The sequence below is a fragment of the Trachurus trachurus genome (assembly GCF_905171665.1).
Source record: "Trachurus trachurus genome assembly, chromosome: 20".
In the NCBI taxonomy this organism is placed as follows: Eukaryota; Metazoa; Chordata; class Actinopteri; order Carangiformes; family Carangidae; genus Trachurus; species Trachurus trachurus.
In genome coordinates, this window is record NC_139911.1 from 24312227 (window position 1) to 24336932 (window position 24706).

The 24706-nt window shown below is 42.6% G+C and overlaps 2 protein-coding genes across 2 annotated transcripts in view; both read left to right on the top strand.

The window, feature by feature from the left end:
- Positions 1-24706, top strand: part of tubb6 (tubulin, beta 6 class V) — a 403096-nt gene that overhangs the window by 291054 nt on the left and 87336 nt on the right. The window lies entirely within an intron of this gene.
- On the top strand, positions 9093-11769 carry LOC311003915 (stonustoxin subunit beta-like). The gene is made up of 2 exons (XM_083995827.1): positions 9093-9656; positions 11244-11769. The coding sequence occupies exons 1-2, from the start codon at positions 9107-9109 to the stop codon at positions 11765-11767; spliced, it is 1074 nt and encodes a 357-aa protein (XP_083851953.1). The 5' UTR covers positions 9093-9106; the 3' UTR covers positions 11768-11769.

Consider the following 24706-nt stretch of genomic DNA (forward strand, 5'->3'; position numbering starts at 1 on the left):
TGACGTCACTGATGTTAAAGATAAATACCCCCATGAGGGTGTAGCTCACACTAACACCAAGACAGAGGAAGGAGGGTGAGCTTCTTTTCTCCTCATGTTTCTTCTACACATGAAGGTGGAAAGTTTCTGAAAGTCAACCTGAAGTGATTCAGCAGGTGAGGATCCTACCTGACAGATCTGTCTAAAAAGGAACACTATTCACATTGTGGTATCACGGTTTGGCTGGAAAGTAGAAATACTTCTTGATGGCAGTTGACTGTTTTAGATTTGTATTTGTTTCTATTTGCTGTTTTACATGTTTCTAACTCTTGTAGGAGGAATAACTTCAGATTGAGCTACATGTTTTATTGTGAGTGGTTCTGATGCAGCAGAGCTAAGAGCAGTTTGATTTCGTCTCAGCTCACACGGACACTGAGAATAGGAGTTAGAGATAAGAACAGTGGGGAGAGACATGGACATTAGGGAGAGAGACAGAGAGTTTTGAATTCATGTTGACCAATATATTGGTGTCTGGCATTGGGGTACTGGCATATCTCCAGAATGCCGAAGGATAGTGACGTGATTCTTTTTTAGAGAAGTGGGACATGTCTGCCTTTACAAAGAGTCCACTGGTGTGTCTGTAGCTCAGCCAGAAGGGGTGTAGTCCTGCCTCAAACATCCATGTCCAAAAGGAGACTCCCGCACCACCACAGGATCTGCAGAAGAGTGTTTATTTACATGGTTGCTCCGTTGCCGTGTATGATCGCGATTATCGGGAAAATCAGCCGTAAATGCAATAAATAATGTGTAGATTACCATTTACGCATTTTATGCAATCTAAGACCAAGAAATGTGCCTTGTATGGAAGGAGAAAGTTTGTTCACTGAAGAAAAGAAGACAAATAAGCAGTGCACCAAATGGAAGAGAGTGGGAATTTTTTTATACAGTAATGTAAATAATATATTTTGTCTCAATAACAGTTATATAGTGTCTAAAAAATAGGTAGTTATACTTTTCTGTGTTTGCTTTCCTTTGTTTTTCTCATCATTATCTTTTTCTACCTTCATATGTCACCACTACAGAATGAATATTATGAAAGCCCAGGTTGTCCTGGAAAGAAGAATGTAAATGACTTGATTGTGTATTACAGGGCTGAGGTTTTACAAGCATTAATACACAAAGAGGCCAGGTGAGAGAAGAAAATACCATGGACTCTGAAGGGTTAAAAATCCATACTGGAAAACCAGAAAATCACACAAAAACATAGACTATTTCAGGAGAGTGTTTAAAAAAGATAATACTTGAATATAGGCTATACATCCTGTTTTCCTCTTCTGTTTCTACATTAATAGCCATTTTTACCAGCTCAAGAAAAAATACATTAAAGCAGAAGTAAGCGGAATGTTTGTGTTAATACTGCTATGACTATAGGGATTATGGCAATGGGCCAATCTGCCAAAATGTTGAACTATCCCTTTAACATAAGAAGCGTTAGAAATTCAAATCTAATTTGGGGGGAAGATTGACAGCCCTCCAACACACACACTCACGATCACACCTACAGGCAATTGAATGCCTCCAGTCAACCCAGTGTGCATGTGTTTGGACTGCAGGCTGAAGAACCCAGAGTGAACCCACACAGACACATGGAGAACATAAACTCCACCCACAAAGGCCCCGGGAATCAAACCCAGAACCTTCTTGCTGAGAGGTGAGAGTGGTTCTTGTTAATCACTTCATCACCGTGCTGCCCCACAACAGAAAACATTCAAATACTCTCCAACCACACACACCCTGCCTACACACACATCCAGAGTGGGTCCAAGGTTAAGGCCTGATCAAATGTTGCCACACCCAGCTGTCCCTTTGATCAAAGACTGACACGCATACACGCACACACACATAGGGGCGGTCCTCTCTGTGTGTGCAGCCAAGGGATGCGCGCGCGTGAATGTGGTGACGTAGGGACGAGGGCGGGGACTGCTAACTCCATCTGCTGACAGGAAGTTAGCCAAAACCACCAGATCGCTTACGTCTGCTTTAAAGTGAGTAAATCATTTACACACACCGTAGTTTTGATTGTTGAAGAAACATAGTGTTTGAGTATGCATATAGGCTGACTGACAAATCTGTGTGTGTTGTGTTTAATATCATTAGATTGTTTTCATACTGCAAATAAAGTATTCGTGTTAAAATTTCGGTTTCACTTGCGTCCTTAGTGCGATCGGATAAAAGGCCTCTGAATTTCAACCCCAGCCCGCCCCTGGTCCACCTCCTCTGTGTAGAGGTCATTTTCTGCACTGAAGTGCATCAAAACTTATTTGAGGGGAACTGGAAAGGCCTGACTTTCAGATCTAGTCTTAATGTCCTCCGAGAAGGAATGGATGAATAATTTAGATAAGTATTAGATGGGTATTTGTGAATGGGAAATCTGCTGTTGAAATGTAGAAAATGGTACCTGACGTAAAGCTGAAGAGCAAGGTCATTTCAGGTCTGAACTCTGCCTCAACATGCCCACAGTGTAGTGCTGTGTGCATGAAATCCAAACCACTGCTGCACTATCTTACTGTGCTGAGCTGTCATTTAGGTTAAGGTTAGGGTTAAACTTTATTCATCACTGATGGGAAATTCATTTATCACAGCAGCATAAAATGAGAAACAGGACATTATGAGTACTAAATAAGTATATACTGTATCATAAACTTTATAAAATTGTAGAAAATATAAATACGGTCAGTTAGCACCATCTAGTGGACTGACAGTAGATCTGATGAGCATTTTCTCTGCCACAAGTCAGACTGGTTTTGACGTCAGTGATGTTCTTTCAGATATGGACTCGGAAGTACTGAGGATGTGACTTGTCTTTTGTTCAGACACAGACACCAGGACCAATGAAGGAGAATGAGCAGCTTCTTCTCTCCAAACGAAGGTGGAATGTGTCTGAAAGTCGACCTGATGTGAGTTCAGCAGGTGAGAATCCTACCTGAGAAATCAGTCTGAAGAGCAGTGTCACACTCTGTTGTATCACTGTTTGACAGGACAGAAGAAATGTTTCTACTTGATCTGTTTAATGAATCAGTTTCTTATTTTATTCTACACGTTCTCTCTGAGTGAAAGCAGAGTGGTTTGAGGAGGATTTCCATGTTTTACTGTTGGAAGTTGTTTGATTGTAACCTGAGCTCAGTGATCAGTGAAGCATTCAGGGTACGTCAGGACCGGTCCGACAGTTTGGATCAACGGTCAATCAAGTGCCACAACAGGAAAAACAGACTGTGCAACAAAAGCATACTGTAACAAAACTGAACATAATAAAGTGACATACTTTTGCAGGATTGTTAATCATGGGACCATTGTGTTAAACTTTAACTGGTGAACTCTGAATCTACAGCCTGAGGGAAGAACTTCAAATCTGTAGACAGTGGTATTTCCTGTACCTTTATGGATCCTTCAGAGAACCTGCTGATTAAAAATGTCTGTCAGGTTGGTCAGTGGGACACATGCATAGCTGCAAAGATGAGAAATGTGAAAATTTAAGGTGATTTGTGCAAATGGTCCCTGGAAACTGCTACTCCCTGGGCGTGTTAAGTTTTTTTATGGCTTGTCCGAGCTTATTATTTGGAATTTGTTATATTTCTTATTTAATTTTGGAGCGAGACCCAGATCCTCTAAACAAAAGCAAACAGACACCAGGACAGACAAAGAGCAACTTCTTCTCTCCAAATGGTTTGTTGAAGCTTGAAGATGGAAAGTTACTGTAAATCAACCTGAAGTGCATTCAATAGGTGAGAATCCTAGAAATCTGTAAATCTCTGAGGTTCACCAGTGAAAAGATACTTGATTTTGATTGTATTGGTGATTATCAGTTTCAGTTTTCTTTATACTTGTAATTTGCTTTCCTGTAATCCAGTGAATCCATGAAAGTTTTCCTTCTCTGTGGGCGTGGACAACTGTTCGCTAAATCCAGATGTGCAACCATGAAGAACGACCAGTCTATGATGGAGCTTAAAGAAATGAGGTAAAAGCTGATATTTCTGCTGTTGTTCATGTTTACTGAGGAAATATCTGAAATCTTACAAACGCCATGTGATTCTTGTGTGTATTATTCATTTTCTACACTTTAATCTGTTCTCCACAGAGTTCTCTAGGAGAACTCAGAGGTTCTCAGTGATCCTACAGTGTTCCTTACAAAAGTGAATTAATATACTTTTCAGTAGCCCAGCCCCATACCCAGCCAGCAATGCTACTTGGGGGCCATGGGGAGAAGGGTCTGGCTGCGGCCAGGGGCGTTTCCGTCAGCGTTTCATGTGACGTACTTCCGGTTTAAGAAGTTACGGTCTGCTCACTTCCAGCGATCATCTTTTCCATAGCGCTTGCTGTATTTATTAGCCTACTACATCTAACACTTTACACCTAACTCTCTCATTCTACATTCATAGTTATGTTTTTACATGTTGTTAAAGCAAAAGTAAGCGGAATGTTTGTGTTAATATAAGTCTTAAATAGTTCTATCTTCCGACAGCAATCACTTATATAGAGTGTTTGGTCTGAAACACGGGTCTGTCAGTCACTCTGCTCTGCTGTAAGCCCAGGAGAAAACTTTCCTTGTATACTTCCTTGTATCCTACAACCTTTATCCAATGAGGAGAGAGAACGGCATAAAGGGGCGGTCCTCTCTGTGTGTGCAGCCAAGGGATGCATGTGAATGTGGTGACGTAGGGACGAGGGCGGGGACTGCTAACTCCATCGGCAGACAAGAAGTTAGCCAAAACGACCGGATCGCTTACTTCTGCTTTAATAGTATAGTTGGTTAAGTTTGTAGCCTATTTGTTCATATAGTAGTCAAAGCATTTTTTATCATTTAATCATTGATCGCATTTTGCCGTTAGCCGCCTGGCTAACTTAGCATACTGACTAAATGAAAATTAGAGGCTAAATAAAATTACAAACAACACTTTCATTCTTCATTCATGTTTGTACATGTTACTAGTATAGTCGGCTCCGTTTGCATTTTTATAGTGGTCGAAGCATTTGTGATCATTAATCATTGATCGCATTTTGCGATCATTAATCATCGATTGCATTTTGCCATTAGCCGCTCGGCTAGCGAAAAGTCATGGAGAATTAAGACATGAGAAGCAAAGAGAGGCTTAAAAAAAGTCCTTCTAAACTCCGTAGAGTTGGTTGCCATCTTCAGTAACATTACAGTGTTTTATATTTTAATTTTTTAAATAATAATTATCATTTTAAAATAACTTTTTAATATAACTAGCTGCTCGACTAGCGGCTAACTAGTCGTTAGCGTAATGAGCCGTTAGCGGCTAGTTAGCCGCTCGGCTTTTATTTAAAAAATAAAAATAAAAAACATAATGTTTATGAAGAGGGCAACCAACTCTACGGAGTTTAGAAGGTCTTTTTTCAGCCTGTTTTTGCTCCTCATGTCAGTTAGTTCTCCGTGACTTTTCACTCATTATCAGCTGATGCTCAGGCGCATGACGTCTGTCCGACTACCCATTTCTCCGACCATACATTTCTTTATTTTTGCGTCCATTAGTCCGACCTCCCACTTCTCCAACTTAAAGGTACAGTATGTAAGAAATCTAAAGCAACTGGCTGTAAAATCGTCCTAATATGTAACAGAGACTCAGGAATAATGTTCATATAACATACTGAACTCACCAACAACAATCCTACAGCCAAGATATTCGCATTAAAAAAATGTTTTTGCGGACCGCAAATCATGTTTATGTTTTGAATTTCTATGGTTGGCTTGTGTCGCCACCCAGCGCTCTCTCCCTGTCACAGCGTCTGTGGCATTTCAGCCTCCGGGTTGCCAGTTAGCTTCCACTGAGCTGCAAATACGGCTGGGAGATAAAACTAGATCATGAAAAAAAAGATTGTGTTCTATTATCGGTTATTGGTCATATTTGCTTGATATCACACGGTAGAAGCGGCTTGTCGCTCTGTCGTTTAATAGGCTACACAGCTTGCTGTTGTGAGCATGTAGCCTAGTTAGTTTGAGCTGCTGCTAACGCTAAAGCTAAAGGGAAGAATTACAAAGTGAAAGTTAGAAAAGAGGGAGGAAATGTGGCGAAATGGAGTCGATGGTAAATGAAGTGATTGTGAACGTGTGGAGCGGTTCATGAGAGGAGTCTGTCCCGGTCAGGTCGCCTGTCTCCGGGCCTCATGTTTTATGATCCGACGTCAGAAAGTGGAGGAGAACCGGAGCGGCTCGCGTCGTTTATTCTGCGGTAAGACGTCTCATATGTTGGCTCATCGGGGTCATCCCTATGTTCCCACAGCCCTATGTTCCCTCAGCCCTATGTTCCCTCATTTCTAACTTTTGTCGTCACTGAAAATTAGGCCCTATGTTCCCTCAGCCCTATGTTCCCTCATTTCTAACTTTTGTTGTCACTGAAAATTAGGCCCTATTCCCACAGCCCTTTGGTCCCACCATTGGTTGGGTTTAGGCATTGAAGAATGGAGTTGGTTAAGTTTAGTAAAAAGACCAGGTAGAGGCTTGACAGGCCAGATAGACAGAGTCCAGATAGGTAGAGAGAGTCCAGAGGGAACATAGGGCTGAGGGAACATAGGGCTGAGGGAACATAGGCACGCTCCCGGCTCATCTACGGCGTGATTAACACGCACTACGGCTCCGGTAGATGCGGGGTTACAGTGTGTGTGTCTGTGTGTGCGTGTCTGTGCGTGCGTGCGTGTGTGTGTGTCAGCGCTGCAGACACAGCGTCGGAGCGGTGAATGTAACAATAACTTGCAGATCACCTGAGTGACGTGAACTCCGCTCGTAGTTACTGTGAGTCAGAGCAATAAAACAGTGAGGTTGTTGATGAATATTTAGCTTTTTATTTGCTTTGAGACTGACTGAGTGAGCAGAGCGGAGGTTAGCGCGTCGCTGTCTGGCAACCTGGAGTCTGGTGGGTAGGGGATAGGAGGGGGACAAGGCGCTGCTGTGTTTTGAATTTGACTGCAGCAACAATTTTGGCCACATTCTTACATATCGTACCTTTAAGTAGCCCTAACCCTTAACCTTACCCTAAACCTAACCTTAACACTCAGAAAAACATTTGAGAAAAAATAACTAGCTAACGAAATAACTAGGTAGCGGATGTTGCTATGTTAACCCAGATATTAACCCGGATGTTGACAAGCGTGGGTAGGCGAAGAAGAAGGGGGCGTTCCTAGCCGCGAGAATGGGAACCCCCCTAACGACAGGACTAACGACAGGAACACCCATTTGTGTCCGCAGCCGGATGATATTGCATATGGGCCCCACTTGGGCTGCAGTTGTGTGCCCCATATGTAGCTTGGGCTACCACAGTAGGGGCCTATACTGTATGGATCCTGGGTGCAACCACATAGGGGCCCACAATTGCAGCCCATGTGGGGCCCATATGGACCCCACGTAGCATTGCTGGCTGGGTAATATGTAGGCTGTTAAGTTCAGAGAACTCATTGTGTTGTCATACAGTATAACACAGCACAGTTGTCAGCACTGTGTGTAATTTGGTGTTCATGCTTGGAGTGTTTTGGGGGCCACAAACAAAATCTTGTTTAGGACAAAATGGTTTACACAATGTGTTATTATGTTCCAGCTGCTCGAGGTGAACATTACCCAATTTGTGGAGAACGAGTTGAGTCCAGAAGGTTGTGAGTGCAGATCACCCAACAGAGGAGATCAACAGTGAGGGTGAAGAGCAGAAAAACACCAGAGAGGCATTTCTGAAGATCAGAGTGAACTTCCTGAGGAGAATGGAGCAGAAGAGGAGTAAGATGATGGAGGGAGTCCAGGCTCTTCACTGCTCCTTTGTTTGCTTAGTTTGCAGGAACTTCTCTGGAGAGTACATTTAATGGTTAATCACCATGGTTGATGATCAACCATTAAATGTACTAAGAGGTGGTTTGTGGACTTTGTTTGATTTTTGCACTTGTTTCTCTGTCCAGCATGAAGCTGTTAATGTTTTATTGGGATGTGCTTGCTGTCTTTACTTTTGCTTTAGTTTTATGGCCATGTTCAAATTAAATCAGTCCTTACTTTGGTAAGGGTTGAGCTGGTCGTTAGTGGAATTAAACTGGTAACTGTCAAACTGTTACCCAATAATTTATTAACTGGTCTTATTTTTTTCTCTATTTAGAAAGTAATGCTGCAGTTTGTCCACATCAACTCAAATATAGCCTGAAGAAGAAGTTCCAGTGTGTGTTTGAGGGGATCTCTAAAAGGCCAACTCTTCTGGACCAGATCTACACAGAACTCTATATCACAGAGGGAGGGGCTGGAGAGGTCAATGATGAACATGAGGTCAGGCAGATTGAAACAGTGTTTAGAAGACCAGACAGACCAGAAGCAACCATCAGACATGAAGACATCTTTAAAACTGCACCTGGCAGACATGAAGGAATTAGAACAGTGATGACGAAGGGAGTGGCTGGTATTGGAAAAACAGTCCTAACACAGAAGTTCACTCTGGACTGGGCTGAAGACAAAGACAACCAGGACATAGAGTTCATATTTCCCTTCACCTTTAGAGAGCTGAATGTGCTGAAAGAGAAAAAGTTCAGCTTGGTGGAACTTGTTCATCACTTCTTCTCTGAAACAAAAGAAGCAGGAATCTGCAGCTTTGATCAGTTCCAGGTGGTCTTCATCTTTGACGGTCTGGACCAGTGTCGACCTCCTCTGGACTTCAACAACACTGAGATCCTGACTGATGTGACAGAGTCCACCTCAGTCAACGTGCTGCTGACCAACCTCATCAGAGGGAAACTTCTTCCCTCTGCTCGCCTCTGGATAACCACAAGACCTTCAGCAGCCAATCAGATCCCTCCTCAGTATGTTGACATGGTGACAGAGGTCAGAGGGTTCACTGACCCACAGAAGGAGGAGTACTTCAGGAAGAGGTCCAGGGATGAGGAGCAGGCCAGAAGGATCATCTCCCACATCAAGACATCACGAAGCCTCCACATCATGTGCCACATCCCAGTCTTCTGCTGGATCACTGCTACAGTTCTGGAGGAGCTGTTGAAGACCAGAGAGGGAGGAGAGCTGCCCAAGACCCTGACTGAGATGTACATCCACTTCCTGGTGGTGAAGAAGGTCAGGAGTCCAGACACCAAGAAGATGATTGAGTCTCTGGGAGAGCTGGCGTTTGAGCATCTTCAGAAAAGAAACCTGATCTTCTATGAATCAGACCTGACAGAGTGTGGCATCGATATCAGAGCAGCCTCGGTGTACTCAGGAGTGTTGACACAGTTTCTGGCTGCTCTTCATGTCCATCAGACCTTCATCAAATCTGGAGTCAATCTGCTATCAGAACAACAAACTGTGTCCTGTTTACCTATTTTCTTTCGAAAGAAGGTGAAACAAAGGCACGTCTACCAGAGTGCTGTGGACAAGGCCTTACAGAGTCCAAATGGACACCAGGACTTGTTCCTCCGCTTCCTCCTGGGTCTTTCACTGGAGATCAATCAAACTCTCCTACAAGGTCTAATGTCTCAGAAAGGAAGTAACTCAGAGACCAATCAAGAAACAGTCCAGTACATCAAGAAGAAGATCACTGAGAATCTGTCTCCAGAGAAAAGCATCAATCTTTTCCACTGTCTGAATGAAATGAATAATCATCCTCTGGAGGAGGACATCCAACACCCAAGATCAGGACGTCTGTCCCCATGTAGGAGAACATGTCTTGTTAAATTGATGAAGGTGTTTTCTGAATTAGTTTGCATTTTGTCGATTTGAATATGTTTTCTAAAGCTGCTGTAAGTTAAAGCAGAAGTAAGCGATCCGGTCATTTTGGCTAACTTCGTTAGTTAGCAGCCCCTGCCCTCGTCATGGATCTATTGGTCCTCGTCCCTACGTCACCACATTCATGCGCATCCCTTGGCTGCACACACAGCCCTTCATGCCGTTCTCTCTCCTCATTGGATAAAGCTTGTAGGATACAAGGAAGTATACAAGAGGTTTTCTCCTCAGCTTACAGCAGAGCAGAGTGACTGACAGACCCGTGTTTCAGACCAAACACTCTATGTAAGTGATTGCTGTCGGAAGATATAACTATTTAAGACTTATATTAACTAGGGCCCGACCGATATGGATTTTTTGGGGCCGATGCCGATTACGATTATTAGGGGGAAAAAAACCCGATAACCGATTAATCGGCCGATTATTATTATTTTTTTAATTAAGTTTTTAAATTGTATTACTATAATAATATATCTATATATATTATATAATATATAAATTAGGGCTGCCTGGTCGACCAAAAAATCATTAGCCGACTAAAATTTCATTGGTCGATTGGTTGCATGAAAAAAAAAAACATTTGAAGCCCTGTCTTGTCAAAATGAAGTCAAAATCAATATGGGCTTTTATTTTGAAGGGCCAAATACAGGAAGTCATGACACGTGATACTTTTTTGTTGTTGTTTTTTTTACACGGCACGGCGTCTCTCTCTCTCTCCCTCTTTTCAATTAAAAGCGATCAGCGGTTGCTGCCGTGCCCGGCACCGTGTCAAAGCGCTCACCGGCGGTCAGTCTCACAGCAGTGTCACGGACCAGAGACATGATAGTCCCCGCTGCAGTCAGAGTCCCGCACCGCTCCACGCCGCGGACCCCCCGCCGCACCCGTCACACAGCCTCAGCTCAGTCACTCCCTCCCTCATCTACTGTGTTTATTGGTGATAAATGAGCATACTGCCTGCCGGTATATAACGTAAAACCCGACCCCGACCGGCTTGTTGAATCTCGGACCCAACACGGCCGGAGACGAGCATTAATTAATTAATTCACAACCCGACCGCGGTAAAAAAAAAAGAAAAAAAAAGAAAAAAAAGGGAAACAGAAAGCCAGTGGCAACACTGGTTTTGAGACAGATCAGTCACTCTGCTGTGTGCTGTGACTGAGGTGGTAGTGGATGGAGTTTGTCATGAGGTCGGCGCCGGTGCGGGGGAATCTTTTCAAAGTAAAACCAAGTTTTATTCCCTGCATTTTATTCCTGAAAATATCGGCGACAATCGCCGAGTTTTGGCCGATTACCGATTAGTTTCAAACGGGCTATAATCGGCCGATTTAATCGGCTCGCCGATAAATCGGTCGGGCCCTAATATTAACACAAACATTCCGCTTACTTCTGCTTTAAGCTCTCAGGGTCAACTTAGAAAACAGACTTAGAGATAGAATCTCATCTAATAAGATGTTGTTTGTTCATGTTGTTAGTCCTTGATTATGTGTTCATCACTGTGTCTTGTTCTCTCCATCAGACGCCTGTGAACTGGAGCTGGACATGAACACAGTGAATGGAAAACTCAAGTTGTCTGACAGGACGGTGACAAATGTGTCAGAGGATCAGCCATATCCTTATCATCCAGACAGATTTGACTACTGGCCTCAGCTGCTGTGTACAACTGGTCTGACCGGTTGCTGTTACTGGGAGGTGGAGTGGAGAAAACTGGTTCATATATCAGTGAGTTACAGAGGAATAAGAAGGAAAGAAGACAGTGATGACTGTCTGTTTGGAAGAAACAAACAGTCCTGGAGTCTGGGCTGCTCTGGTGATGGTCATTACTCTGTGAGGCACAATGACGAAGAAATGCCCATCTCCTCCTTCTCTGTCTCTCACCGAGTAGCTGTGTATGTGGACTGTCCTGCTGGCTCTCTGTCTTTCTACAGAGTCTCCTCTGACTCACTGATCCACCTCCACACCTTCAAGACCACATTCACTGAACCTCTGTATCCTGGCTTCTGGATCGGTGATGGGTCCTCAGTGTCTCTGTGTCCTCTGTAGGTCTGAGATTTTTTCCTGTGGACAGATAGATAGATAAGAAAAACTCTCTACAGCGAGCCTACAAGATTAAAGAGATAGTTCAAAATTTTGGCAAATTGTCCTTTTGCCATAATCCTATATATAGTCATAGCAGTAGGTTACTAGTACTCCATAAACTATAGGGATTATGGCAATGGGCCATTTTGCCAAAATGTTGAACTATCCCTTTAAATTAGTTTGTGCATAGGGTGACTGGACGGGTGTTTACTGGTGCTAACGTTTATCAATTAACAGTGGCAAAGGAACGTACTTATTGTAAAAAGCTTGGCTGCAGGCTGCAGTCATTTCAGTCATATTATCACTTTGTTCCTCTGAACTTTCTAGATTCATTATTGTCACTGTATGCTAGTAGTGCTTCCTGTATGTAACTGTGTGATTACATTATTATTGCATTGCATTTTCAATTCAATTTCAAATCACTGCATGTTATATCCCTGTGTATCTGCCCTTACAAAAGAAACATAATAGCTTCCCCGTCGCTGTGTTTGTGCGTAATCAAAAGAAATGTTTCTTCTTCTGCGGTGTTTTAGGCGCAGGATATAGACCGAATCGCCTTGTTGTTTACATTCTACTTCCGGGTAGAAAACCAGCACGTAATTTGAATGAGATCAATAGTAACGAACGAGAGTTTAGCTATATATATCATATTTTTCACGCCGTATCACTGTTTAGACAAATCTGAAATGATGGAAGAAACATTACTACTTCTCTGTGTGTGTTTTGTGTTGCTATGTGTTGTATTTATTCAGTTGGGGGGAATCACGGTGTGTAGAAAGCATCAGTGGCTGCAGCTGACAGGGACAGCTGACGGCGGTAGCTAAGCTAACGGCGGTAGCTAAGCTAACACCAGGACGTCAGCTGTTAAAACCCTCCCGTTGTCGGACACGACATGAAACTACTCCAGTTTGCTCAATAATGTTGTAACTAAGATATCCGCTGGTGAAAATATTTTTTCATGGACCGTTTATTGAGTCACTGAGTTATTAAAGTTAAGTTAATCAGGTAGCCTAACCGTTAGCCCTGCTAATCTCTGATAACCATGACTAATTACAAAAATGTGCACACGTAAATAGTAATGTTTGTCTAATCATTGGTTTTATAGACTTTACAAACATCAGATTAGTCTAAACGGCGATATAGTGACATGAAAAAGTAGATATATATAGCGAAACTCTCGTCCGTCACTATTGTTCGAATGCTGGTTTTCTACCCGGAAGTAGTTGTAAACAACAAGGCGATTCGTCCTATAGTTACCGCTTCAACTTGAAGCTTTGACACCCTTTTTTTATTTTTATTTTTTTTGTAAACATGAGGTTTAACCATAGGGTTTAACAAACACAAGATAGAAATTAATTTAACACTGAACAGACCAGGGAATACTGCAGTTCATTGCCGGTCCTTTCAAGAGTCAAATTAAATGCATAGTTTTCAACAGGTTGAGAGTCTTCTAAGCTTTGTTGTTGTTAATCAGTTCAAGTAGGGTGCCATACTGCTGGAGCTCAACAATGAAACAAAGAAAGCATGGGTTTCGATCCAGACCATTTTGATTTGTGAATATGAAACTTTCCAAGAATAATTAGAAGTTGTATTATGTAGGCAGTGTTGCTCTCCATCCCACCGAAAACAAAATACAGCATTACATCAAACACAGTAAATTGTATAGCAATACTAATTTTTCCATTTACAAAGTCTTGCATATCATTCCAAAACTTCTTTGAATGATGACAATGATAAAACAGATGAAATATAGTTTCTTTGTCAACATTACAGAAAGTACAAGAATAATCAATGTTTAACTTAAATCTCTCTAAGACCTCCTTAGTGGGATAAATTTGGTGAAACACTTTGTAGAATACTTCTTTCAACTTTACCAATGCAATATTTATTTAAAACACAACAGGCTTTTTTTCCACTGTAAATTGCTCATGATAGACGACCAGAAGAATTTTGCTGCAGGTGCTACAGTATAGTTCAATGCGTTTCTAATGTGTCTGTTACTACAAGTTTTATTTTGAATATTGATATCTCCAATAAAAAACTGCCTAGAACAAAATTAATTGGTTTCTGCTAGGTTACAGTTCCTTAAAAAAAGAAGTGAACCGGCAGGTTCACATGCATTGAAGAAAACGGCATATTCTTTAGGTGTGATTGTTATTTTGAATTTCTGAATAAATTCTGAATATGTCATTATCACACCATTCTTATTTAATAATTGGCATACAAACAAAATTCCATTGTCATACCATGAGCGATAAAACAGGGATTTTCTTTTGTGAAGAATATTTTTGTTATTCCATCGATGAGGACTGAAGTCGTGCTTATAAACTAATAACCACGCTAAAAGAGCTTGTTTGTGAAAATTAGCTAAACCAAGTGGGATTTTATCAATGGAGAAATTACATTTAAGAGGTGTGTTCACGTGTGCACCATTCTTGGGTCCGGTGTGATTTATTGCGGAGAGTTGTGCGTACGCACAGTTTGATTGATCTGAAAAAGGTGTAAATATTTAGGGTGTACGCCATTTTCGTCTTTTCGCCGTACGCAAATATTTAGTAGCAGTTTTACACCCTCTTTGATAAATGAGGCCCCTGGTCTGTCTGAAGACGTCAGAGTGGAGTGGATGGACAGACACAACAGGAAGGTCCACTTGTATGAGAACGGTCATTCATATCTGTTCGTCCTCTGTGGTCCTTCAAAGACAGGACCACAGAGGACGAACAGATATGAATGAAGACCTGCTGAGGACTGGAGACCTCAGTCTGACCCTGAAACACCCCACACGGAGAGACACGGGAAGATATACCTGCAGAGTCTACAACAAGGACGGAGAGAGTCACGTGATGCAACGAGGGTAGACGGACGTGCCGCCGAGAGCTCCCGACAACACCCAGTTAAAATTATCCTTTAACTGTCTTATTCCACCAAAACTCTGAACTAAAGTCGACTTCAAGTAAGTTCATGAACACCAGATCCAAAGGAAAACAAAATTACCTCCTTGGTACAGCAATCATGATGGATACGAGCGATGCTAATGCTAGCTCTAGCCACCTGCATGCTAGCTTGCGACACGACGAGCATGGCGACGGAAAAGGAAACCCAGATGAGAGCTCGGCTCACATTCTAAGAGAGATACGGGAAGGAAACCAAAGACTCGCTACCCAACTTGATTTCAAGCTGACGGAGGTCAACAATGCCATCACGAATCTGGATAAAACAATAAACGGCCTGGTCACGAGAGTTACAGAGGCAGAAAACCGCATCAGCGACGCGGAGGATACGCTCGTGGGTCTGGACAAAACTGTGCTTCAACTACGTAAGCAGAATGAATACCTGCTTGAAAAAGTTGATCAACTCGAAAATTACAGCAGGCGTAACAACATCCGAGTCATTAATCTACCGGAGGGTTGTGAAGGCACGAACCCAGTTAAGTTTTTCACTGACTGGCTCCCCTCCACTCTGGGCTCTGACAGCTTCCCCGACCCCATCATCATCGAGCGGGCGCACAGGGCACTCTTCCCCAGACCACCCCCCGATAAGAAACCGAGACCCGTCATAATCAGATTTCTGAAATATCAAGACAGAGAGAGGGTCCTGCGCGCCGCTGCTTCAAAGCAGAGAAACACCATTCAACATGATGGCACCCCTGTCATGCTTTTTCCTGACATGAGCCCTGCTGTCGCCAGACGCCGAAAGGAATACGAAGAGGTAAAGAAAGAGCTCGCGGCCAGGAAGATACCGTTTGCACTTCTCCATCCTGCAACGCTGAGAATTCTCCATGACGGCCGACGAAGATTCTTCAAAACACCCAAAGAAGCCATGTCATTCATTCAGAAGCTGCATCCTGAAGGTGAGGATACACCGGAGTAAAAGTTGACTGCGGGTGATGCGTTCACTGACTCATGGGACGTTTAAACTTCACTGGACATCCTTAATTGGTCAGTGTAACCTATACCCCCGCATATACTCTCGTTTCACCATAGTCATTGAGAGTATCTTGGTCACAACAGCCAATAACATAAATGCTGTTATTTAATTTAACCTGACTCATCTTATTTTACTACAATACTGCTTGTATTGGACCATTGTTCTAACATTTGTTCTCACTGTTCTCAACTCTATTTTGCATCTGGTCGAATTCTACTTTAAATCATTAGCAGTGAGTTATAAGAGTATTACCTTATTTTCGATTAAAACCATGTTATTATAACAGGCCGTCAGCCAACTTTACAGAAAGAGTGATGGTGTTAATCCCTGAACTGGGTGTTTGTTGACGTAGCTATGGGGAGTGCTGGACCTACACTTGGTAATATCAACCACGCAACTCTACACGGAAAGGGACTTGCACTGTTTTTGTTCAATATCAGTGCTGTTATGGGTGGGAATTAACATTGTTCTGTTTTCTGTGGGATGGGCCTTACCTTTTATTGTTTTTTTCTGTTTTCTTGCTTTGACTATTATCATTGTATTACCTGGCACACTATTTGAATACCTCAGCCAAAATATCTACTTTATGAACACATCCAGGCCTAAGCTAACAGCAATTTACCAAGTTTCACTATAAAGTAACAACATGGCTAAGGTAGTGAAATTCACATCATTTAATGTAAATGGGCTGAATGGACCAGTTAAAAGGAAAAGAGTGTTGGATTACAGAGATGTTCACAAGTCTTTTTTTGCAAGTCCAAGTCAAGTCTCAAGTCTTTGGTCACAAGTCCAAGTCAAGTCTCAAGTCTTTGAGGGGTGAGACTTCATCAAGTCTCAAGTCTTTGGTCACGAGTCCAAGTCAAGTCTCAAGTCTCTAAAAAATAAAAGTCTCCTGTCTCTTCTGGTTGTAATGACCCTTTATCATCTGCTGCTACCCGGTCTACTAAGGATACTGCACAGCTATATCTAAGAGATTCAAAGCATTTACTGTATTATTATCACTCCTTTATCTATACAGTATTGATTAGTTGTTTATGATCACTTTAAACAGGATATTGCAATGCAATATGAAGAAAACACACAATGAAAGCTTTCCTTTAAAGGAATCTGTATTCTGAGTCAAGAAATAATCAAGGCTGCTCTGCCCCTCTGCACTGGCCTTTTCTCTCTTTTTTTGCTTTGTTGAATTCAGAAAACCCAGATGAACAACATGGAAAATGATTTAGGCTGTTAATTATAGGTCATTAGATCTGGGTGGTATAGCTCACATCTTTATGTGCAGCAAAACCTTTCTGGATCCGCATCGTTGTTATTATTTTTTTAATTAGCTCCGTCAACTCACGGGGGCGTGTCGACACGTACAGACTTCCATACGTGCCTTCAGTCATATTTCGCAGCAAAAACATAAATAAACAGGAGGATTTAGCCTACAATAGCCTGATATGTGCCCGTTATTCAGCAGCTAGTCCCCGTGAAGGAAAGTTTCACAACAAACGGGCGTTGTGCATGTAGGCTATGGACGGTGCCGCTATTAAAAAGAGAAAAAAAAGCCAGTTCACAGTCACCTGTCACTCACCCGCAGCTGACTGCGCTGTCAGAGGAGCTCTGCTGTTCCTCTCTCTTTAGACACTGGTGTTTGGCTGCACTCTGTAGGAGTTCAATATGAAGATCTAACATCCATCTGAATAACGTTACCGGCCATGTGGCGCTGCTCCGCTAGTGTGTGTTAACAGCAAAACAAAAAAAAGGTCGTCGGTCGTCCTGTCAGGAGGGAGGCACGAGCCAAAAAAAAATAAAGATTGTTCACGAGTCTCAAAACACGAGTCCGAGTCGAGTCTGAAGTCTTTTGGGCACGAGTCCAAGTCAAGTCTGAAGTCTCTGTGGGTGCGACTTAAGTGCGACTCGAGTTCGAGTCGCAAACTCGAGTCCCCATCTCTGTTGGATTATTTGAAAAAACTGAAGACTGAGATAGCATTTATACAGGAAAGCCACCTAACTAAAACTGAGCATCAACAATTAAAGAGAGAATGGGTAGGGCAAGTATATGCATCTTCATTTAATTCAAAAGCAAGAGGAGCTGTGATACTATTACATAAGAATCTACCCTTTTCTATAGAAAAAGATATTTCTGATCCAGCTGGGCGATACGTATTGATTCAAGGCAACATGTACTCCGAAACTTGGACACTCTTAAATGTATACGCTCCAAATTATGACGATCACTCCTTTATTCAAGAGTTATTTCTTAAAGTGTCTGAATGTTCTGGGAACATATTGATAGGAGGAGATTTCAACTTCTGCCTTGACCCAGTACTAGATAGGTCTTCAAACACTGTAGTGACGAGGACCAAATCAGCCAGATCCACACTGGCCTTTATGAAAGACCTAAATCTTTGTGAGGCCTGGAGACACCTTCATCCCACAACTAGGGATTACTCCTTTTACTCATGCCCACATAATTCCCATACAAGGATAGATTTTTTTCTTACATCTAACCAATTAAACCATAGGCTCCTGGAATCAGAATATCTACCTAGGATCATCTCAGACCACTCTCCACTGACGCTTTCGTTGTCAATACCAGAGAAAATACAGGGACCATATAGATGGCGGCTAAACCCAACTCTGCTCAAGAAGCCTGATTTTTGTCAGTTTATTAGGAACCAAATTAAGTTCTTTTGCGAAACAAACTGTCCCTCCACCTCCAATAGCTTTATAATATGGGACACGATGAAAGCCTTCTTAAGAGGACAGATCATTTCTTACACCATTGGCTTAAAGAAAAAACACATGGCTGAAATTAATGACCTGGAGAGGGAAATTTCACATTTAGAGAAGGAACATCAAATGTCACACTCCAGAGACATATATCAATCATTAGTAAACAAAAAGCTCCAATACAATCTGTTGAACACCTACAGAATAGAAAAAAATATCCTTAGAACCAAACAGAGATATTATGAATTAGGAGAGAAGGCACAAAAAGTTCTGGCATGGCAGTTGAAGGCAGAGGAGGCCTCAAGAGCTATCAATTCCATAGAAACCGAAAATGGGAATGTGACAGGAAACCCAAAAGAAATTAATGACTGTTTTAAGAACTATTATTCCACATTATATACATCGGAATCCCCAGATGATCTTAGCATGATTGATTCATTTTTATCAAACATAGACCTACCAAGATTAACCGAGGAGGAACAGGAAGAGATAAGTTCCCCCCTCACACAAAAAGAAATCGAAAAAGCCATCTCCTCCTTAAATTCTAATAAATCGCCTGGTGAAGACGGTTTTCCTCCTGAATTTTATAAGGAATTTAAAGACCTGCTCGTCCCCCTTTTTATGGATGTGGTAAATTTGGCAACTGAAACTCAAACCCTGCCCGATTCCTTCTCAATGGCCTTAATAACAGTTATTCATAAGAAAAACAAGAACCCCAAAAAATGCTCATTGTAAATGACCTTTAATATGAGCATAGTATTTTCATAAATGTGTTTTTATGTTTACTTAGTAACATTCTTTAAAGCCAGGCTTTTATTTTTTATACATTAGGCAGACGGATATTCAGTGCTCTTATTTTGAAAGCGTCTCGCTGAGACCTCGTACATATCCGGTGCTTCGGAGTTTACCGGCAGTAGGAAAAGTGTGTCTTCAATGCTAAAAGCAAGCAAAGTGTGCCTAACCCACAGGAAACGCCCTAGCACCTGGCTAATAAGGGGCACAAGGTTTGTTTTGTTACCATCTCATGCTATATTTATGTCCGGCTCGAGTTTGGTTGCCGTGGATATTTTCATGCATAAAGCGTATTGTGCTTAGCAGTAGCTACTATTAGCATCGGCCAAGCTGCCGTGTCGGTCTGTATTGAAGTGAGATGAAGCTATAAGCTAACTCGTTGGTTGTTTTAATAATGCAACAGGATGTATTTTGTCTGTTTTATATAAGGTCTGCTAAGGTTAAAAACTGTTTTATATTGCACTCTATGGGAGGTTGTCTTTCAGTTAAAATGTGAATTTTCCCTCATGACTGTAACATTATTCGTAGCAGTTAAAATATATATTTAAATTCATGGAGTAAAACCTGTGAGTCTACAATAAGTTTATTAGATAAAAAGAGAGTCAACTTACATGATTGTTTGTGATAAAGGCAGTTAAAGGTAATTTCAAGTAAGAGTAAAGGTAACTGTATTTTGTTTTCTTCTTTTCAAAGCTCTTACGGTGTGTTTGCATTGAATACGGTCCAAGGAATAAACCATTGTGAACCATCAGTTTGAGAGTCCGACCATCATTTAGCCGGGGATGCTACAGTAAGAGCTTCACCTCATCCGTCACATCACGCCGCTGACCAAGGACAACTGTAGAGGGACCTGATGTGATGGTCAAGGATTGTGGTACCTGCTCACAACATGGAAGCATCAGTAAAGACGCCTCCAGACGACAGAGACTCCGAACAGATGAAGGATAAGGATACTGAAGAGGAGGATCTCCGTCGCTCTGGTCGCCTACGGAATCCCACGGAAAAGATGCTTGCATTTCATGAGGAGGAGGCCCACAAAAAGGAGAAAAGGTTGACTCACATTTATGAACAATGGAAGATCCAGGCACGTAAGGCTAGAAAACAGTTAAAGTTTGACATTCCTGAAAGTGACATTGCAACTCTTATAGACACACTAGAAGAAGGAAAAAACTGTGTTATAAACCTGTACATAGACATCAGAGCTCACCTCACTCCATCTAATGAGACAAGACGTCGTATTGATGCCTGTGAGGCAGTTACAAGGGACATTGTTAAAATTGCTCTTGAAAGGATATCAGGCATAGATGAAGAATTTGATAGTGAAGCAGTAAAGCAGCGTCTTCATGAGCTTCTTAACAGAGACTATGCTCACTCCATCTACGGATCCACAGCTTCACCTCCAAGTCAACACTCAAGTAAAGGTTCAAGTCAACACTCTGTTATAGCAGCAAAAAGAGCAGACGCTGCAGCAGAATTAGCAGCAAAGGAAGCAGAGTATGAAGTGTTATTGAAGGAGGAGAAACAAAAAGAAAAGATTCAAGTCTTAGAGGAGAAACAAAAAGAAAAGATTCAAGTCTTAGAGGAGAAACAAAAAGAAAAGATTCGACTCCTAGAGGGACAACAAAGGAAAGAACTTGAAGCTCAAAAACGTGAGTTGGAAAGATTAAAGGCAGAGAAGGACATTAAAGCTGCACGAGCTAGGTTCACAACTTATGATCAGGAAGTAATGCAGGAAGCAAGTGTTCATTCTGTAGATCAGATGAGAACGAGAGAACATCAGTTTGTGTGTCCTCCTTCAGCTCTCATCCAGCAGCCCACTGATATCACAGTGACAGCATCACCTGCAAGGACAGATGTAAGTTATCTGGCTCAGGCAGTCCAAGATAGCATAGCTCTGAACAGGCTCCCAATGCCAGAACCGTCTGTATTTACTGGTGACCCTATCCAGTTCATTGAGTGGAAGGCTTCCTTCACATCCCTCATAGACAAAAAGAACATTGCTTCAGCTGACAAATTACATTATTTGAAAAAATATGTAGGAGGTCCAGCTCGAAAGACACTTGATGGCATATTTTATAGAAATGATGATGAAGCCTACAAAGATGGATGGAACCGTCTCAACCACAGGTATGGTCAGCCGTTTGTTATACAAAAAGCATTCAGGGAAAAACTAACAAACTGGCCAAAGGTCCATCCAAGAGATGCTGAGGGACTTAGAGCATTCGCTGATTTCTTACACTCATGTCTGGAAGCCATGCCTTATGTTAAAGGTCTGGACATTTTGAACGATTGTGAAGAAAACCAGAAATTGGTCCAAAAGCTACCTGATTGGGCAGCATCACAGTGGAACCGCAAGGTCACTCAAGTCATGAGAGTTGACCAGGAGTTTCCCAGCTTCCAGGAGTTTGTCTTCTTCATTGTAACGGAGGCAGAAATTGCATGTAATCCTATTACTTCATTCCACGCTCTCCACTCATCAGAGGCTAACTCATCACGTCATCTGAAAGAAAAGAAATGTAAATCCAGTGTTTATCACACACAGACAGTTACAGAGAATGAAACACAAGGACAGTTAAGAACGGGTTTAAAGCCACCATGTGTGTTTTGTCAAGACAGTAAACATCAACTTCATCGCTGTCCTGAGTTTAAAGGGAAAGCTCTGGAGGAACGACGGAAATATGTGAAAGAAAAGAAGCTTTGCTATGGCTGCTTGAGGACGGGCCATAACGCCAAGGACTGCCGCAATAGACATTCATGCGACAAATGTAAAGCAAGACATCCTACGCTTCTCCATGATGACACCTACACCAAGGCCAAGCCCACGTCAGTCTCAAATCAAAGTAACACAGAGGAAACAGCAACCACATTGGCTCTCAGTGTGGCAACTAAGGAGCCATCTACCAACACTTCAATGATAGTGCCAGTGTGGGTTTCTTCTGTCAGCAAACCAGGTACGGAAAGACTTGTTTATGCGCTGCTTGATACCCAAAGCGATACAGTCTTCATTGACCAAGAAGTCAGCAATAGTTTACAGACTGAAACTCATCCTGTAAGACTGAAACTAACAACCATGACAGGAAAGGATGCATTAATGCATAGTCAAAGAGTGTCGGGTTTGAGAGTGAGAGGTTACTGCTCTGCTATCCACATTGATCTCCCCCCTGCTTACACCAAGGACTGTATACCAGTGAATCGAACACACATTCCTACCTGTGACACGGCACGGAACTGGAATCATCTCATCAAAATAGCAGATGAAATCCCACCACAGCTGGAATGTGAAGTCGGTCTGCTGATCGGCTACAATTGCTCAAGGGCACTGGCACCACGGCAGGTAATCCTTGGAGGAGATAGCGAACCATATGCAGTTCAGACAGATTTGGGGTGGAGTATCGTAGGCTGTTCACCTCACCACAACTCACCAAGCATCACCAACATGTGTCACAGAGTTTCAGTCAGAGAGCTTCCTCCAGTGACCCCAGCTGAGGCACTCAGGGTTCTCGAGTCTGACTTTAAAGATGCCAATAAGGACGGAAAGACTGTGTCTCAGGATGACATCCGCTTCCTGGATGTGTTAAAGGAAGGGATCAAGAGGAACATTCATGGACATTACGAGATGCCACTCCCCTTTAAAGAGAGACCCTATCTCCCTGACAACAAACAACTGGCGATGGTACGGCTCAGTCACCTTAAAAGAAAGCTGGCGAAGGATGACAAGTACAAAGAACATTATGTGAAGTTTATGAATGAAATCATTGAAAAGGGTGAGGCAGAGGAAGTTCAGGATTAAGGGAAGGAAGGAGAGAAGTGGTACATTCCTCACCACGGAGTGTATCACTCGAAAAAACCTGACAAACTCCGTGTGGTTTTTGATTGCTCGGCTAAGTACAGGGGAACGAGCCTCAATGATCATCTCCTGTCAGGCCCAGATCTGCTGAACAATCTGAACGGCGTGCTTCTTAGATTCAGACAGCACCATGTCGCATTGATGTGCGACATTGAAAAAATGTTTCATCAGTTCTACGTGTATGAAGCTGACAGAGACTATCTACGTTTCCTATGGTGGAAAGACGGCAACTTTAATGCAGAGCCGCAGGAGTTCAGAATGAAAGTGCATCTCTTCGGTGCTGCGTCATCGCCAGGATGCGCTAACTACGGACTGAAGCAGCTTGCAACGGACAATGAAAGTGAGTTTCCCCTCGGCTCAAAGTTCATCATGAAAGACTTTTATGTTGACGACGGTGTCACTAGTATAGAAAATGTGAATGATGCTATTCAGCTTGCACAGGAAGCACGGCAGCTCTGTGCTGCGGGTGGATTGAGACTGCACAAGTTTATGTGTAATAACAAATCTGTGCTGGAGAGTATCCCCCCATCTGAGCGTGCTGCTGAAGTGAAGTCTCTGGATCTGGTCTTCAAGGATGTGACGTTAGAGAGAGCCTTGGGAATCCACTGGCACATTGAATCAGACACCTTCAGATTTCGTGTTTGCCTGAAGGACCAGCCAGCAACACGACGTGGTATCTTGTCTACGGTCGCATCCCTTTTTGACCCGCTGGGGTTTGTTGCCCCTTTCCTGCTCACGGGAAAAAGGGTGCTTCAGGAAATGTGCAGGCACGGAACAGGCTGGGATGATCCCCTTCCCAGTGAACTGCAACCAGTGTGGGAACGCTGGAAAAATGATCTTGCAAATTTGGACAAAATCACCATACCACGCTGCTATGTGCCTCCTGGTTTCGGACGAGTGGTGAGAAAGGAGCTACACCATTTCTCCGACGCAAGTACATGTGGTTATGGACAGTGTACATATTTGAGACAAGTGAACGAAGATGGAAGTGTTCATTGTGCTCTTGTTACGGCAAAGTCCAGAGTAGCTCCAATCAAGGTCACGACAATCCCTCGGCTAGAACTGGCAGCCGCTGTTGTGTCAGCCACAGCAAGCAACACCTTAAAGGAGGAGCTTGGTTTAACAGATGTCGTTGAGTATTTCTGGACTGATTCAAAAGTCGTCTTGGGATACATTAACAATGAGGCACGTCGTTTTCACACTTTCGTGTCAAATCGGATACAGAAAATACATCTCAGCTCTTCTCCTCAACAATGGAGATATGTTTCAACCACTGATAACCCCGCAGACATTGCATCTAGGGGATCAAGCGTAAGTGAGATTCTCACATCAAGCTGGTTCAAAGGACCTCAGTTTCTATGGGAGAAAGAGATACCTCCAGCTACAGATGTTAGCGCAGAAATACAGATTGGAGATCCTGAAGTCAAGAGGATTCAGACTCTAAACACACAGACACGGGAACAGCTGAGTCTCTCAGACCGCCTGTCAAAGTTTTCTTCGTGGTCAAAAGCAACTCAGGCTGTCGCTCGTCTCATTCGTCGTGTCAGACATGATAAGTCAACAGACCACAGCACCGTCCAAGAACGAGAAGACGCACGCTGCATCATCATAAGAGACTT

Excerpts from the sequence above, each read along its gene's own strand:
- LOC311003915 (XM_083995827.1), top strand. The coding sequence starts at position 9,107 with ATGATTGAGTCTCTGGGAGAGCTGGCGTTTGAGCATCTTCAGAAAAGA. Across the intron at positions 9,657-11,243 it reads ATCAGGACGTCTGTCCCCAT|ACGCCTGTGAACTGGAGCTG; the intron begins GTAGGAGAACAT and ends TCTCTCCATCAG.